The 17,973-nt window shown below is 38.0% G+C and overlaps 1 protein-coding gene across 2 annotated transcripts; it reads right to left on the bottom strand.

The window, feature by feature from the left end:
* Positions 1-4,801: 4,801 nt before the first annotated feature.
* On the bottom strand, positions 4,802-17,709 carry LOC127228870 (membrane-spanning 4-domains subfamily A member 4D). 2 transcript variants are annotated; one of them, XM_051193967.1, is made up of 7 exons: positions 17,602-17,709; positions 15,283-15,442; positions 13,194-13,313; positions 10,332-10,388; positions 8,901-9,017; positions 6,890-6,991; positions 4,802-5,092 (listed from the first exon to the last, which is right to left on the bottom strand). In XM_051193967.1, exons 2-7 carry the CDS (start codon positions 15,424-15,426, stop codon positions 4,946-4,948), a joined length of 687 nt encoding a protein of 228 aa, XP_051049924.1. In that variant the 5' UTR covers positions 15,427-15,442; positions 17,602-17,709; the 3' UTR covers positions 4,802-4,945. The 2 variants fall into 2 exon arrangements, with proteins under 2 accessions (XP_051049924.1, XP_051049925.1); XM_051193968.1 differs by lacking the exon at positions 17,602-17,709 and adding an exon at positions 16,007-16,061.
* Positions 17,710-17,973: the final 264 nt, after the last annotated feature.

The raw sequence follows: 17,973 nt of genomic DNA, 5'->3' as shown, positions 1-17,973 counted from the left end.
ATATAGTCAATTGTAATAATTGAACATATTACAGTACTTATGATACTTGCTTATTTATACTTTTTTTTTTAAACTAATTCTGTAGCCTCTGAGAAAGCTACAAGCAGCCATTCAGTACTCATTGACTAATTACTACCTGCTTTAGAGCCCTTCTAATTTTCTTCTTCTAACCAACTTCTAGACCATGGGACTTCTCCAACAATGGAGGTGCTCAGGCAATAACTGGACACTACTAAGAAGATAACAGATCAGGAGAGAACAAGTGGGAAAGTTTCAACATACAAAGAATGACTTCAACAATCCTGCACTCAGGCTGCTGTTGTGAAGACAGATGTCCTTGTGACTTTCAGGCACAATTTTGAAGCTGACTGATGATAATTAATTGTGCAGGGAAAGCAGAGCCAGATGCAGCAACTCTACAGCTATGCTCTGGAAACTTTCTTCTTCCTTTTCTTGAAGTCAGCCAGAAAGAACCCAGGGATCCAACATGAGCTGTCACTGTCACATCAGAGGGATGTGGATCCCGCACCCGCATGAACTCTTCTGATGAAAACACAAGACATGTCATTTCATCTTTCCAAGTCACCTTTGTTCTCAAGGCCAGATCCACATAGAGATAAATTCCTGTTTCAATTTTACAGGCGATTGAGAGACTGGATACTCTAAGAAATCCATGGAAAGGGGCTTTCCTGATCTGGTGTTGGGTCTCCTTTCTCAGGATGCCTATTGTCACTGAGCTTTCCTATCTTGCCCCGTGTAGTCATTGCTACCCCAGAACCCAGTGACTTAGTGCGGTGCAGAGACTCTTCTGAGCTTTCAGAAAGCAGGTGTGACCCCTTGAGGGCAACCTTTGTCTCCAGGAGAATTTGCTAATAAACAATTAAATCTGTCTGCCCAAGATTCCCTCTCCTCTATCTTTCCTCTCCTTTCTCTCACAACTTTAAATGTACTTAAAGACATTTAATAGAGTACATGAGGTAATGCTTGTAAGACTACTCTAACAAAGTCCTTCATAGTGACCTGAGTGTTATTTTTTGCCATCCTACCCCATGTCTTCCCCATCCATCCTTTTTCACCATCAGTCTTCTTCTTCCCAACATAGGGCTTTTGTGCTTTATTTGGAGAGGGGTCTTCTTCACTCTAAGCAAAAAGATGCTCTCCTCAGTCTCTGCTTAGTTCCATCCTGCCCTTACATCCTGAGGTGTTTCCAGAGTCTGAGCCCAGCACCTATTCCTGGAGACAAAAGACTAATTAACAATATCACACTATGCTTAGTCATCTAGGACTCTCTATTCACTCTCCTATTCTCTCTAAGCATCTTTGTAAATGTTCTGCTCCTCTGCCCACTACCCCCCCAAAAAAACGCCTCTTCATAGTTTGCATTCATTTAGGATGGCTGTTTTTTCCTATTTTTTCCAGGCCAGAATGTACAGTCTCTGGTGATGAATTATTTTCTTTTTTGCTTAACTTTCTCCACCATATGCTATCTGCTGTCTGGTCTTTTGTAATATGTCTTTCTGACCAATTGCTATGCTTTCTGGATTTGATCCTTACTTTCCTCTTCTAAGTATAGGAGTTTAATTTGCCTAAATTCTATCTCAAAATAGTTCTAGCATTTTGATCTTCTTCATTTAATAATTATCACTCTTATAACCATCTTAGAATTAAAGCATAGACTAAGCTTATATATTTAGTTTGCCTTTGCTACTCTTCCACCATTCAGATTTCTACATTACTGCTTCCCTTCCCCACAATGTTATTAATATTCAGTCTTATTAAAGATTCAAAAACTTGATATATCAGTCAACTGTTGTCTGTTTAACTGTTGTTTGAGGTGTAACAACTTGAACCAATTTCCTCTTTGGTTCTTTGATGTAGAATCTTGTGTAGCCCAGATTGGCTTTTAACTCACTATGTAACAGAGGCTGGCCTTGTGCTGGGATTCTAGGCATACATGCCCAGACCTACTAAATTTGTGGTAGATATTTATCTACATGTGTTATATATGATCACTTCTTGCCATTTCCATCCACTACTTTTCAATTTGTCTTCATCAATTTAGTTTTCATTTATCATACATGTCTTGCTGAACTATATATACACTCTTAGTTTTCCTGATTTTACCTATCCATTTCACTAGACTGAATGACATAATACCTGCTATTACTACTCACCAATTGGTAAACATTGAACAAGACCTGTGTTAGTAAATGTACCAATGAATCGAAAAGTGTTCATCTTATTATAAAACTTTGTCTTTGAAAAACCATTATCATTGAGGATGAAAAATATTTCCACACAGAAAATTATATGTTATGCCCAACTATAGCTGTTGAAGTTTCTAAAAAGAACAATGAGACAAATATTGCCAGATTAAGTTTAGTTAAATTCCCAGCCTACTTCCTTATTTTCCTTTTGTTTGTGGTTGCAGACACACAATGAAAGCTAAATTACTCCTCGATTACTTTCTGGAAGGAATGTTTGTTAGACTATGACATAAAACAAGAAAATGGGAGTAGATTCTGGATCTACTCAGAAACATTTTTGAGATGCATCTTCTCTGGGCGTATGTGTGTAATTTCCCAGCTAAACCAGTTTATCCTTTAGAACTCAGCATCTCTTTTTGCCCTGGTCACTGTAGAACAGCAATCACCCCAGTGGGAAGACAGTAGTGTTCTGACATGATATGGAAGCTGTGCTATTTGTCTCCTGTCCTTTTTCTGTGTCAGATGAAAGAAAAAGTGGTCTTGTAGACCACCTCACCATGGGCCAAGCATCTCCTTCTGAGAGAGAAGCACAGATTTTGTTTTCTCCCAAGAAAACTTCCATGGTAAGAATGGAGACAGTGTAATACTGAATAAATTCTTTACAATTTTGGTAAATGAAACCTTGTAGCTATGGGAAAATGCTTTCTTTTCCTCTACATATACTTTCTATTCTCTTGGTAATGAGAGAACTAAACAAAAATTCAAAGTCCTTCAAATGGAGAAGAAAAAATGCATTACTTTGCAATAATGCTGGTCTTATTCATAATGTCTTGTGGCTAAACTGTGATTGGGAAATAGGAAAGATACAATTGCAAATGCAGCCTGTCCACCTGCTCCAGTATTGACCAGATTCAGAGAACAAAGGCTGAGAGTGTAACATAAGCACTTTCAACACTGACTGGGATGTTCCATCTTTAGCTGAGAACTTACTTCCCATAAGGATAAGAACAAGGAAGTGACACAAAGAACAAAGAAGGAACCACTTGAAAGAAACAGAATTGAGCAAAGTGTTGGGATTCTTAGTGAGTGTGACACATTACAGACCAGAAACACGCCTGCAGTTTTGTCTGATTCTGTAGACTTTTGAGTAACTACAGTAAGGGAAAACATCTCATTTTTCTTACTTGAAACAGTTTCAAATCAATCATAGTCTTATTGGTACTGGTCTCGAATCAATTGCTTTCATTTTTTGCCTGCATCTATGGGCACTAACATCATTCATGAGTGATCTGCGATCCTACCTTAAACACCCCATAAACTTCCTGCAACACTAGAAGTTAGGATATCAACATCTAAATTTGGGGACATTGCAAATTTTACAAAACAATCAATTCATACTCAACATCTAAATTACAAAACAATGTAAGAACAGATCACAAAATAAAAATAAAACCAGAGTGAGAAATGACCTAAGCATCGAGGTGATAGCAATCTTAAAATACTAGAGAGGCAGCTATATTTACTAGCCAACCACATTTATTCGACTATATGAGTAAACGTAAGATATATTATTCTTACCAAATTATGTATAATTTGTGTGTGTGTGTGTGTGTGTGTGTGTGTGTGTTGTGGAGAGTGGGGTAAATTTAGTAGGAATTTTATACTAGATTATGTTCATAAACATTGGAATGTACTACTACTACTAATATTACGTAAGTATATTAATTACTTTTCTGATTACTACAGCCAAAATACAGATGAAAGGCAAATTAAAAAGTAGAAGTTGACTTTAGCTAATGTTTTCTGCAGGCATGGTGTGCCTTTGGGAGGAATAAACGGTGGGGCAGGGCTGTGGCAGCAATCACATGTGGCAGAGCCTCTCAGTGAGGCTTATCCGGGAGCAGAAAGCTCATGAAGAAACTGGAAGGCAGTATATAGTGGTGGCCATGTCAGGGGAGCAGAAGATGATCAATGAAGTTCAAGGTGTCAGCCCACCAAGAGAAAACTCTCTGCTGGGTCAATATTGGACAGGCAAGGCCCACAGACCACAGACTTCAGAATATCTTTTGCTTCTGTTGTGCCTTTACATGTGTGCTGCTGCTATCTATTTCTGGTATCTGGCATGGTGTGGATGGGTGTGGGGAGATCCCCACCGCCTGTAATGTAGTACGGTAATGTAGTATGTTTATCTCATGGAAACATCCCATTCTACTGGGCTTTTGTTTTTGTTTTTCTGGTTTTTGATTTTTCTACCTGTGGATTATTATGATGATTCCTCCATAAACTGTTATGTCTAATTAATGATAATGTTAGCTTATACAGATTTTTGATGAATAAAAATAAATACAAGGGCCTTTGAGTTTCATTTAAAGAGCAGCATAGATCACAGCTCAAGTTAATGATTAAGGAAAACAACTGAGTCCCAGGAGCCAAGCTTGCTCAAATTCCTTTACTCTTAGTGCTGAAAGATGCAGTCCCAGGTTTCAGTGTGCATCATTAGATGAAACAAAGCCTTAAAAGTAGTTCAGGTTATATCAGATGTTTTGATAATAGCTTTAAAAACACCAGAAAATAATCTAAAGTTCACAAGGACACATAGCTGAATTATAAATTTATTAGGTTAGGGTCAAAAATACAAAGCATCACAATTGTGCTAGCTGACATACTTTCCTTGCTATGTTTGGTTGGTAATCAAAGGTGATTACCCATTCCTGCCACCCCACCACCACCACACACAATCAGAACTGCACTCTTTCTCCAGTGGAGTTCTTGTATAGATTTTCTGGAACACCTTTTTCTTGGTATACAGGTGGTACCAATGGTTGAAGTAGCATGGGAGGCACCGCTGCTGACACAGAATGATTTGATGGTAGAATTACCACAATCTGTGAAATGAATCAAAATGCCACTGAGTCACCCAATATAGCCAGAGCTTCTTTCCCCTTGCCCCATAAATGTCACCTTTACCAGTGTCTACACTGTTGCTACTGAGTTGAACCACACCTGGTTGGTGTCTCAGACACCACTTGGACCAGATGTTGTACACATAAGATACTCATTCTATGGCAGACCACAGAAGCTGATGTTTGCAGCTCCATCTTGAAGCATCGATTTTCCATGTAAATGGCTTAAGCAAATCAAGGGTGTTATGGGAAATGACATTGGTGTTCTTTCAAACTAGTTGACTCCTGCAGACAGCATCACGTCCAGGCCTTGGTGTGACAGCCATGAAGAAAGTTCTGCACATGTGACAGTGGCCCAGAATGGCAGAAGTACCATGAGACTTGGGAAAATTCTGCCCTACACAAACTCAAGTGATGTGGGGCAGTGATAGAATGAAGAAGATGTACATACTTAAGCATCACATGGCCCTAGGCCACTACTCTTATGGGTTAACACAGAAGGTCATCAGTGACAGCATTGTTCTGCTCTAGGGAGATATTGCTGAGTTTCACTGGATACTTTCTTTACTTAAAGCTCTGAAACTTTAAAGCCACTCCTGGCATATCATCTCCATGGTCTACTTCCTGGTCTGCTCAGTCTGTCAGGTTCTTTGTTTTGTTTTGTTTTGAGACAGGGTTTCTCTTTATTGCCTTGGAGCCTGTCCTGGAACTTTCTCTGTAGACCAGGCTGGACTCAAACTCACAGAGATCTGTCTGCCTCTGCCTCCCAAGTACTGGGAACAAAGATGGTTGCCACCATTACCCTGTCTGTCACTTTCTTATGTGACTTTCCTCCTCCTCAGTGCTCGAGAACATCTGCAGCAGTCTTAGGGAAAGACAATGGCCAGGTGTGCACTAACTGAAAGTTTCTGATAAACAACCCAGTAGATTTCCTGAGCACACTTTATACAGGACAATAGGGCTTGGAAAGGAGAAGTTTGAGTGGAGAAAATGGGGATGGATTTGATCAAAGCACATTAGATACAATTATGGCATTGTCAAACAATGAAAAAGATTGGCGCATGAAAGAAACCTGTGTACAGAAGACTGGAAACCCTTTTTCACTTGGGTTTCACCTAAAGAACAGAGCATGCTAGGTGGGGATAGTTGGCAGTGAAGCATGAGATGCAAACATAAAAGACAGGGTCTTTAACAGTCCTGTAAAGGATGCTACATTCTGTGGCCGGATGCCTTCCATGTTCTTTCTACAGCTCACAAACCCACTTCTATTCTTAGGAATGTTTCTCTTAATAAATGATCTCTATTACTATTTCTAAGCATGAGTCCCTGGTACAGTCTTTTGCTCTGCAAAACAAGGATCTAAAATTGGGTAACCTCTGAATGCAAATCTGTGACTTGGCAATCCTAAACTTGTTTTCCCAGACACTCTGGGTTTTTTCAATCTTTCATCTCCGCTCTGTCTGAAGGCAGCATGGATTTTCAGATTGTCTTGTTGTTTTCTCCTCTCTCAAAATGTCATAAAATGTTATTGAGCTTCCTATCAAGTCTGGTTCTAAACTCTTTTATTAATGACATTAAGAACCATAAAGAGAACCTCAGTTTCCCTGGTAACACAACCTTTTGCATCTGAGTAGGGGACCCAGCTAAGCTGTTGATGGTCATGACGTGAGAAAGCTAAGAGACAATGAAGATGTGTCTTTGAAAGCAACTACATTTGTGTGACTGAGTACAGAGCAATAGAAACCTACTAAATATCATCCAACAAGGACTGTTACTCACCTCACTGGAGTTGCAACAGGATGCTTTACATCCAAAGGCAGAGACAGACACAGCAATGCAGAATTCTAGCGTATTTAAAATGAGCATCAAAACATCTATACCCTAAAAACAGATTTATACAAAGGGATGTGAATTGTGAGTGGAGATGATAAGTTTGAAATATGCCCCCCTTGACTACCTTGCCAAAAGAGGAAAGATCCTGGCTGAGGATTTGGAAATCCAGCTTTCGATATGGCCCAACACTTAAGACAATTTCCTGGCCTCATGAATGTCATTTATTTTCTCAATCTTTTACTAACAAAAATTATCCAAGCCTGCTATGCTCTGATGTTAGACATTTTGCAAGGAGAAAAAATAATATTATCTCACTTTTGAGGAGAATCGTCTCTCAGGTTGGCTTTCTAACCAAGCCCTGGAATGGGGAGATCCTACCTTGCAGTGGGAATGAAGGTTGTTTATCAGAAAATACAGGCAGATTGTCCTGGCCTCTGTAGGGTATCCAAGTTATCATAACATCTTCACAAGTAGAAGCAAGATGCTAAAGAATCAAAGTCCAAGTGACAGACGATGCTGTAGTGCTTACAGTGAAAACAGAAGGACGAGCCAAGGGATGTAGATAGAAGGCAGAAAAGCCAAGAAAAGTACCTTTCCCTAAATCTCCCAGGAAGGACAATAGCCCTGACATTTTGATTTTATGCATTTTGAACTTCTGTCATCCTGTAATACATTTAGATTATGCACTAATTTGATAGTAATTTCCACAACTATGGTAAATGGTTGGAGTGTTGCACACCATTTTCCTTAGTATTCAATGCATTTGGCTTTGTCTGACTCTTCATTAAGCCAAAGGATCAAAACAGAGGAACAAATGTGTCACATTTGTTCTGAATTCTCTTGCCTTGAACTGGTGCCTGGAATTGTTGGGCTTGAATATTCTGTCTTTTCCTCTCAGTGATTAGAAATGCTCCCTCTCCTGTGAATTAGTCAGTCAATCAGGAGCTTGGAACATGAGAGATACTGATTCAGTGGGCCCTGAGAATATTTGCATTTCTTGTTCTTATTCCTGCTTCCACCTCAACAGATCCAGTAGCCTCTGTGTTTCAGGCATTGTGGGAAGTGCAAGTGGAGAACAGAAAGTAGAGGAGATGGTAGCCTTGTTCTCAGAAATGTGACCATCTAAGTAGGCAAATTCAGAGGCTCTTTGAGGGTCAAAGAGTACAGAAGTTATGTCTGTATGCCTCATATCATCTTTTGCAAATATTTAATTACTCTCATATGATCTACAAATGGTCTCACATAACATATTTTAATTTACATAAACAACTACAGGCTGGGCCTGGTAGTTCACAACTATATTCCCAGTACTGAGATGAGATGGTAGTTTTTAATTCAAGGACAGCCCAGCTTATATAGCAGTACCACCATCTCCAGAAATATCAAACAAACATACAAATTGAAAACAGCAACACAAACAAAACAAAAGGAAGATTTTCAGTATGGGTATCATGTGTATATGTGTTCATAATATCCTACTTTAAGATGTAGGAATTCTTATTTTTCTATGTCACTGAGGCTGATCATTGGCAATTCCATATGGCTTATTTTGATGGTTCCAGGTAACAAGTACATTATCTGTTCTTTCTTACAAAGAACTCACTGTTTTAAACCTGTTTTGTAAAATCATAATCTATATATCTTTTCTCCCAAGAGGTTTGGAATCCCCATTATTAGGAACCTGCTTTTATTATGGGTCTCTTTGGGGTGCCAACTCAAGATATGACATGATAAATGGGCCCCTATGTGTGTGAACTATTAGTGGTTTTCTTTTTACATAGTTATAGACAGAAGGGAAATATTTATGTATCACCTGATCCCTAAATAATTGTTCTACTTCCCAATCATTCCCAGCTCCCCAAAGTGATTTTACAGTCACAGTGTTGATTGTTGTTTTTTGCAGGATTCAGTGAGCCCTTGCCTCCACTTGCATCCCATCAGTAGAGGAAATACTCACCACAAAAATTTCACCAAGATAATTACTTGCACTTATAACCACACTGATGACACTGATTACACTTGTTGCTGCAGCCACCACAGAGCTAATGGTGTTCAAACTTAGACTGCTGGTGACCTACAAAGGCATGACAATCACTTCATTCAATGGCATTCTTGGTATATAGCTCCATCTATATTTGAAACACACCATGACTTTATTAATGCATTTCACCCTCTTTGTTTTTCAAAAGTAGAATCTGTGTCATTCCTTATGTTATCTTTACTTCCAATCCCTTGCCAAAGTAAAAACATTATATGGTTATTCCTAAGACTAAATCCCTCAGATGGTTCTCAAGAACACAAGATGCTCATCAAATTCCCTAGGGAAAATTTCAGTCTTTGAAACATTATCTGGAAAGCCTCATCTGTCATTTGCCACCATACTCTGCTATAAATGCCTGACTGTCCTCCTTGCGTAATGCTGATAGTCACTCATGACCATGTGCTTCTTGCATATTTCCTTTTATGCTATAGATGTGTCTCCACTGTTCTCTTTCTGTGGTTCAGTAAAACAAGCTTTACTATGAGAAGTAAAACCACTCAGGAAACTGAAACTTTCTGTGTCCCTAACATGAGGTACATTTTAATGGTCAAAGCTGGTTAAAGATGCTAAGGAGGTAGGTAGGAGCCCAGGTATAGAAAGGTCACCTGATCATGTTACAGAAGTTGATGTTTACCTGTTGTAGGAAGGGAAATTCAAATTCAGCTTTTAGCTAGTGAAATAATTGTTAAACTCTTGGCTGTTGCATTTTATCGATTTTTGACAAAAATCCCATTATATATGTCTTTTTAAAATCATTTGTTGTTTATGTGTATAACTGTTTTGTCTGCATGTATGTACATGCCTGTTGCCCACATAAGTCAGAAGAACACTTCAGATTCCTTGGAACTGGATGTCTATGAGCCATCTTGTAGATGCTTGGAATCAAATCCAGGTCCTCTGTAAGAGCAGTAAGTGTTCTTAACCACCGAATTATCTCTATGGCCTCTGTAATTATCTTTCTGTAAAAAAATATTATTTTGGGTACATTTGCAGAAGCCATTTTAACCTGTCAGCGATATTTTTTGCTCCTGCAAATATTTGGTGTCATTGTCACCATTCAGATGGATCTGAAGCTTCAAAGGTTCACTTGTCTAACACAACTTGACATTCCTTCTCCTGAATTCACTTCACCAGAATCAAGATTCTCCCAGCAACTGCCTTGACACAATATCCACACAGATGAGATGAGACCTGTTATGAACCAGCTACACCTTTGTAGGTCAGATCCTTCTAAAGCTCATAGCCTTGATCTTAAGAAAATAGAAGCAACCCCTTTTTATATCTAAGCAGAATGCATACTTGATGAAATCATTCTCATTTTATGACAAAATAAAACAAAATACATACCAGGTCCTCTGTAGTTCTCGCTCCTGCTGCAATCGACAAGGATCCTGAGAGTATGAACTGGTCATAAGAGGGGAAATTCAGGTTAAATATTTTTAAATAATTATTATAAACCATAGCATACTAAATTTACTTCTAAATCAACTGGATCTACTAACATGATCAATTGTCTTAAAAAGCAGTTTCCATTGTCACAGACCCTTACCCACCAGAACAGAGGCTGAAAAGAACCCATGGAAGAATCAAGGGTTCCTTTTTTAAATTGTGTAACTGTCATCCTATCAGAGCTCTTTAAGAGCAATGAAGGCTAAAACTCCCCAATCCTTATCACAAGGTTTTTCTCTCATGACCCCCAGACAAAAACAGAACAGAAATTATTCATGTTGAAAATATCTATTGGAAGCTATAAATAAAATAATGGCAAAAATTAAATTCTATATTAGACAGTCACTAGAATAATGAAGCATATTAGATAATTATTTTCAATTTCCTCTAAATGACTGCTATAAATTTGATTGAATTGATCTCTTTAAACTATTTAGTTTAATATACAGATGTCTGCATTTGCTTTTCAATTTTTTATTACTATTTTTTAATTCCTATTTTTTCTTATTTTACATATCCATCCTAGTTCCCTCTCCCTCCCTTCCTCCCATGTTCCCTGACCTCCCTCCCATCCCATTCCCCACCCACTTCAGACTGAGGTGATGCCTTCCAGGAGGGATCATCAAAATCTGTCAAGTCATTTGGAGTAGGGACTAGGTCCTCCCTCCTGTCTCTAGGCTAAGGGAGTATCCCTCCATGGGGAATGTGTTCAAGTCCTTTCATGCACCAGGGATACATCCTGGTTCCACTGTCAGAGGTCCCATAGACTGCCCAGGCTTTCTAATTGAGACCCATGTTCAGGGGGTCTGAGTCAGTTCAATGCTTATTTCCCAACTAACAGGCTGGGATCCATGAGCTCCCCAGGTCATGGTTTCTGTGGGTTTCTGTACCCTGGTCTTGACCCATTTTCTTATTATTCCTCCCTCTCTGCAACTGGATTCCAGGAGTTTGGCTCAGTGTTTAGCTGTGGGTGTCTGCTTCTGTTTCCAACAGCTACTAGATGTAAACATTAATGGGATCACATCATTAAAATTAAAATCAATATATAAATATAAAGCTTCAGTTGCTTCCCATGCAGGCCTGAACCCTTGAAAAAATTGAGCCCTTGGGTTCAATCTTTCATCATGAACTATGGAAGTTGGTTTCCAAGATCTTATTGGATAGAAAATACAGATGAAAGCACAAAACATTGGAGAGGAAATATATGAGATTATGAGTCCTCATGCATGAACTGAATACATCTTGAGTATATTAACATTTCCTAGTCTCATTTTCATCATTTATTCAATGATAATGAAAGTAAATCTCTCAAAAGTTGCAGTGATTGGTTGCAGCAGAATATTACATACAAAAATATTTAGCAATATGTTCAGATTATGAACATATGAAAGCTATTACTGGTGTTATGAATGGTATTATTATTATCATAATAATTTATATTATTAATGATATGTCAAGTGCTGTGCAACTTTGGAAAGTATGGGAGCTTGTGGCATTCCTTAAATATGTTTTTTATTTAAAAATTTTTAAATTTTACATAGCAACCCAAGTTCCCCTTCCTCACCTTCTCCTGCCCCCCTCTCCCCTTCCCACCTCCTATCCACTCCTCAGAGTGGGTAAGGCCTCCTCTGGGGAATCAACAAATTCTGGCATACCAAGTTGAAGCAGGACTGTATCCCTACTCTATGTTTCAAGTTTGAACAAGATATTCCACCACAGGGAGTGGGCTCCAAAAAGTCACTTCATGTACCCAGAATAAGTCCTGGTCCCACTGTCCCCTCCTCCAAAAGATCAAGTCACATAACTGTCATCCACATCCACACCTGTTCGATCCCAGCTAGTGGGAGCTCAAGGACTCTGGATTGACAGCTGGGGAACCCGCATTCCTCAAATCTTAAACATGTGTTATAAATAGGAAAGGAGCATTAAAGTGCTATGTCTACAAAATAATTAAATTTTCTCATTTATCAGTAAATAGAAACCTTATAACAGTTGAACGGGATTCTCAATTATAAAATAGCCAAGTTTATGCATTTTATTTTCCACTTGTCAGCTCATAATATATAGATAAAAAATGTTTGATATTTCATACTTGACACTGAACTCTAAAAAGAAAAAAACTCTCAGGTTTTATTATAGAGAAAGATTTTTTAACTTTAAAAAATTCTTATTCAAATTTTTAGTCAGTTATTTTATTTAAAATGTGTCTAGTTTTCCTATTCTTTTAAGATAAGCATTTACTTAGAGTTGATAAGCCAGATGCTGTTAATCACATGCTCAGCCTTGTCTCCGCTTCCTTGCTAACAACACCCTCATTTCACCCCTTATTTCATGATCCTTTCCCAGCTACAGAAGTCAGCCTCAATTCCCCCACATTCGAGATGCAAGCTAATTATACTCGGCCCAAGAATACACTCATATAACATTTATGAGTAGTGAAATAGATACATCAACCAAATAAGCAGACCTAGAAGTGACTAGCCTCTAGACTCTTGGTGAAATCAGTTGTGCCAATGCTGAAGCAACTCTTGTGGGAGTATATGAGTACACGCTGTCACAGTATTAAATAAACAGTTCACCTAGTTTATGTGAATGACATATTGAAATTGCAACATGCAAAAAGGAAAAAAACTGAATAAGGTTTAGATACACTGTTCTCAAACTTAATAGACTACTTGAAAGAGTAGAGTGAGAATTCTACCCAAGGAATCACAACAGAGTGTGATTATCTCCAGTTATGTAAGATGGAATGTTACTCACCATGATTGAACCCCAAACTGGGGCCCATGTGTACACTGATAAAGGTAGAAATGAATGAATTGTATTCTTCATTATCATACCCAAGCTCAGGTTTATGAGACCAATCATAACTTGTACAACCTAGACACAAAAAAGTGAAATGTTATCCACCACAAAAATGTTGTTCATGCTAAGTACTATCAAACCTTCACTTCATCTCCACCTTTAATATTCACATATGAATTTTGAAGTAGCATTCTCTTGTTAATAATTTTATATGCAGATGGGATGTACTAACATAAAAATTTCCCTTGGAGTCTCTCTCTTTCTCTCTCTTACACACACACACACACACACACACACACACACACACACACGCACATCCCCCCCACACTTGTTTCAGTAATTTCAAAATTAGAGGGGATTCTTCCCAGAGGTGCTTTTATAATACCCATGATGCATCTCTACTCCTGTTTTATCCTTTGTCACATGCTTACATATGAAAGACTCAGGAAGAAATTAGTTCAACAAGAAGCAACTTGAAGAAACAAAATTAGATACAGAGTGAAAAAAATATGAATAGCACACATGATCTTCTATGGGAAGTTGGAGCATGAGGAAGGAATGTGAATATGGTGATCTAAATAATAAAGACTAGAGAAAATGAAAACAACTTATGAAGATGTGTGGGAGGAAATGAGAATAGTGCATAGAAAGAAATGCATAGGTCTATAAAAAGAGACTGGAAAACACATTTACATATTTATGTATGTATATATTATATATGTATATTGTAGCAATAATATTTAAAGGAAAAGATATGAATGTGGAAAGGAGTGGAGAGCATCAGAGGGTTTGTGGAAGAAAAGGGAGGAGAGAAAGCATATAATTATATTTTAATTCATTTTTAAGTGAAAAAAGGCAGATCTAAACTGAGTTCCCAGTTTAATTTGTGGGAACCCCCAAAAAAAGACAAGATTTTAATCAGAAGGAAGAATAAAAATGGAGTGAAAAATCACTAAAATTCAAAACAGGGAATCAATGTAGAAAACTTACAAAATCTAGGTTTGTTTTTCTTTAAAGATAGATAAAATCAATTACTTGCTAGGCAAGATTACTAACACTATCAGAAATTGTGGAGGCAATAGCACTGTGGAAACCCATAAGAGGCCAACAAATGCAATATACTTAGAGAAATTACCTGAGAATACCACATACCAAAACTCAGAAAAAGAAATAGCCACTATGAATGGTCTTATGTCATAAGATAGAACAATTGAAAAGAATTAATATCACTAGATATCATTATGTTTTCTTTTAATTAATATTTAAAGGAATTAATAGAAGAACACAAAGCACCGACCTCAAAGCTCATAGCACTGGGAAGTGTATATGTACCTTTATGTCTTCTTCAGTTTTACTGTAAATGTAAAACTGCTCTAAATTTAAAAATTCTTATTGATATATTTAAAATATACAAATTCTATGTAAATATAAAACATATATAATGAAAGTGATCATTTTTTAAGATTTACAAGTGAAGTAGAAAAGAAACAGGTGTCTGTCTAATGACAGCTGCCCAGTGGTTGGAAGGTTGGGCCAGTGAGTGAGTACCTTCTGCATTTAATGACCTTTAACCTGCCTAGGATGTTATTCCTTGAAGTTCTCTATTTTTTTAGGCACACTCTTCTGAAGACAGAGGATTTCTCATCATCTGACTAGCAGGAGAAAGAAAGGCACTGCAAATATATAGGAATGCTATGAGTTTACCAGCCAGTGGGCAGGCCTGGGGCTGGACCATGGCAGCAGTTTGCATAGCTTTTTGTCTGTGCTGAATTAGATATGATCATTTTGGATGATCCACAGCCTAGAACATTCCTGAAGTTTCTGTATTTTAAACATAATTAAATTGAATTTAATTATGTCTAATGTAATAGACTAACATATCCATTTTCAAATGATAAATTTGAAAATCAAATGCTAGTGGTCCAGGGATGTGTTGATGGACCATGGGGCTGAAGGGGCAGAGTATTGGTGTTAGATTTTCAAATTTTTTAACCATTTGGATATTTACAATATCATCTCCCCTCAGATCCAATAAATGTCTTACCCCGAGGACTTTGGGTTCCCCCTTCAAGAATTTCTCTGCATTCTCTTTCCATTTCTGTGACCTTACAATAGACCTCTCCGAAGTCTGAGCACCTCCAGGGGCCACCTCTATGGTGGTCTGTTCTATTCCTTGCAAGGTTGTCATGGCAGCAGAAACAGTGCTGAAATAAGAGTGAAATTTTGGATGAACTCCTTGAAATGACTCGATGCCAGGCTCCTGCCTTAAGGCCAAACTCCAAACTAAATCCTCCTATGACACAATAAAATTTTTAGCTTAGATAATTTACACAAATAGTTTCAATCTCTTGCTAAGAGAAGCTCTTCTATTGTTGTTTTCTTGGCCTTATTCTGAATGTTCATATGTTATTTTTTAGATAGGTATGAGTATTTTGCACTTCATTTTCAAATCAGTTGTTGGAGCATTTGTACAAGTTGACTTCATTTTTGGGAGGTTTTAACCCTAGCTCCCTATTTGCTCCACCACGATAAAGAAATCCACCACTCCTCACTGGGTCTCTGGTTTTCATCAGCTATAACTTCTCCCTGCCTGTATACTACTCAACCTGCAATGCAAGAGGGGATTCAAACAGCCTTTGGTACTTCCTTTACATGCTCCAGAAGGCAAAGGTGTTCTTAAGGAAACACAAGGTAAAGGGTGTAGTCTGCTCCAATGCACAACTCATTTACTTTTTACAAAAATTCCTTTGCCATGCCCTCAGAAATACCTTCAGATCTCTGGGTGTGCTCACTTCCTCGATTGTCTGTTAACATTCACCTTGTGAGTCAATTACTAAAGAGGAAGAATAAAGAGAAGAATCTAAAGAGGGAGCCTCTCTTTTGTTAAATAAAAAACATACACACACAAAGAAGCCTAAATCTCCACATGAGCAAAGAAAAGCCTAGTATGAGATCTGATAACGTAGCTCTTACATTACGATGTCAATTTCTGGTTATTAACATTCTCCGGATTACTTTGATTGCTTCTGTCAAAGAGTGCATTGGGCACAATTGTTTCTAAGCTTCTTTCTGATCTTTACACTGCTAAAACTCTGCCCAGTGTCTTCCATTGATAAACATCTGCATCACTGGCCTCAGCTCATTGCCTGTGTCCTTCCTGTAAAGGAAACCAGAGATGCTTGGAGACCTAGTTCAGGTCCAGTTCATCTCAGGAGCAGACTAAGCATATCATCAGGCTGGGAGCTCATGCTCCATCCTCTGCATCTCCAGCAAATTCTGAATAGAACTGATACTGTCTTAACTGATGGATTTTCAAGATATATGCAGAAGGCAGAGATGAATATTATAGAAGAAAGTTATTAAGAGTAAGTGAAATGATCAGTCAACAATTTCAATATTGCTTTTGGGTTTTTGATACTCTGGGACTAGAGAAAGAATAGAAAACAAAATAATCTCACACAGTGCCCAGGTGGAGCCTTTACTTTCTTTATTAAATGTTATTATTTTGAGAATTTCATACTTGAGTACCAAATTTGCATCATTTACACCCCACGATCTCCTCCCTCCAACTTTTCCCATGTTCCTCCACTCTCTTTCATGTTCATGACCTCTTTTTTATTTATTATTGTTATATTTGCATGATTATATATAATATATCAATATATAATATATATATTTATATATATGTATAAACATACAACCTATGGGGTCCATTTAGTGATGCTCATATGTATATTGTTTAGGGATAACCACCTAGGAGTGAATAAGCCATCAGGGAGATCATTGTTGTAGAAGACTGATTCTGCCACTCTTAATAGCCAGCAATTGGCATGGTGGTGGTGGCACATGCCTTTAATCCCAGTACTTGAGAGGCAGGGGCAGCCTGGTCTACAAAATTAGTTCCAGGTCAGTCAGTACTGTTACACAGTTTGTTTCGAAGAAACAAACAAACAAGTCAGTAATTGTCTGTAGCTCTTCATCTAAGAGTGATCCTCAAGGGTACAATAGTGGCACTTATACCTTGGGGATAGCCTGTCCAAATGACCTTACACACTACTCAATAGGAGGAAATTCATGCCTGGTACTGTAAACCTAGCCACCTACCTGTGGCTGGTGAGGCCAGAGACCCTGGAGGACAAAATATTGCTGCCACTTTACCAAGCCTTTGTCTTTTCTTTGTCCTTGTTCTTTGCGTTAAAAACTGTCTCCCCAACTCCAAATCAAATGTGCACTCAAGTCCAAATCAAAATACTAGTGTGTGTAGTGAAAGGTGATCTATTTTTTTATCTAGATATTCTATATTTCATCCAGTAAATTAAAAGCCATCTGTGGAAAGTCTAGAAAGGCAAATCCCTGGACCTACCTTCTTCCAGCCTGAAATGTCTGTTGTCTGTGACTGATGAAGGCCAGGCTCCTGGAAAACACCTAGAGTCTTTGTGCAGATCTCATGCCCACACTACATGCAGCACCACACTTAACTGAAATTTGCATGCTGCTCTATCATCTTTCTAGATCAAAAAAGCTGCAGTATGAATTTCTGAAAAACACAGCTACTTCCTTTTTTCTTTCTATAAAAACAGTTAACTGACTTTCTATTTCCCAACTAGAGTGTGCATACGACTGTAATATAACATCAAAAAGAGTTGCTACCAGGTTTTCTTTTTCACAATGTGTATTGTGGTGATAAGTGTAAAAATTTACTCTTTGTAAAACACTGTCAAATAAACAAAATGCT

This window comes from Phodopus roborovskii, unplaced genomic scaffold (assembly GCF_943737965.1).
Source record: "Phodopus roborovskii unplaced genomic scaffold, PHOROB, whole genome shotgun sequence".
NCBI classification, from domain to species: domain Eukaryota; kingdom Metazoa; phylum Chordata; class Mammalia; order Rodentia; family Cricetidae; genus Phodopus; species Phodopus roborovskii.
The sequence above is the reverse complement of the archived record's forward strand: the minus strand, read 5'-3'. Positions and strand labels throughout refer to the sequence as shown.

Bases quoted from the DNA above. Each gene is read 5' to 3' on its own strand.
- LOC127228870 (XM_051193967.1), bottom strand. From the start codon at position 15,426: ATGACAACCTTGCAAGGAATAGAACAGACCACCATAGAGGTGGCCCCT. The intron at 13,314-15,282 runs GTAAGACATTTA...TTTTGTGTCTAG, and splicing joins GGGAACCCAAAGTCCTCGGG to GTTGTACAAGTTATGATTGG. The intron at 10,389-13,193 runs GTGAGTAACATT...TCTTATGACCAG, and splicing joins CAGTTTGGGGTTCAATCATG to TTCATACTCTCAGGATCCTT.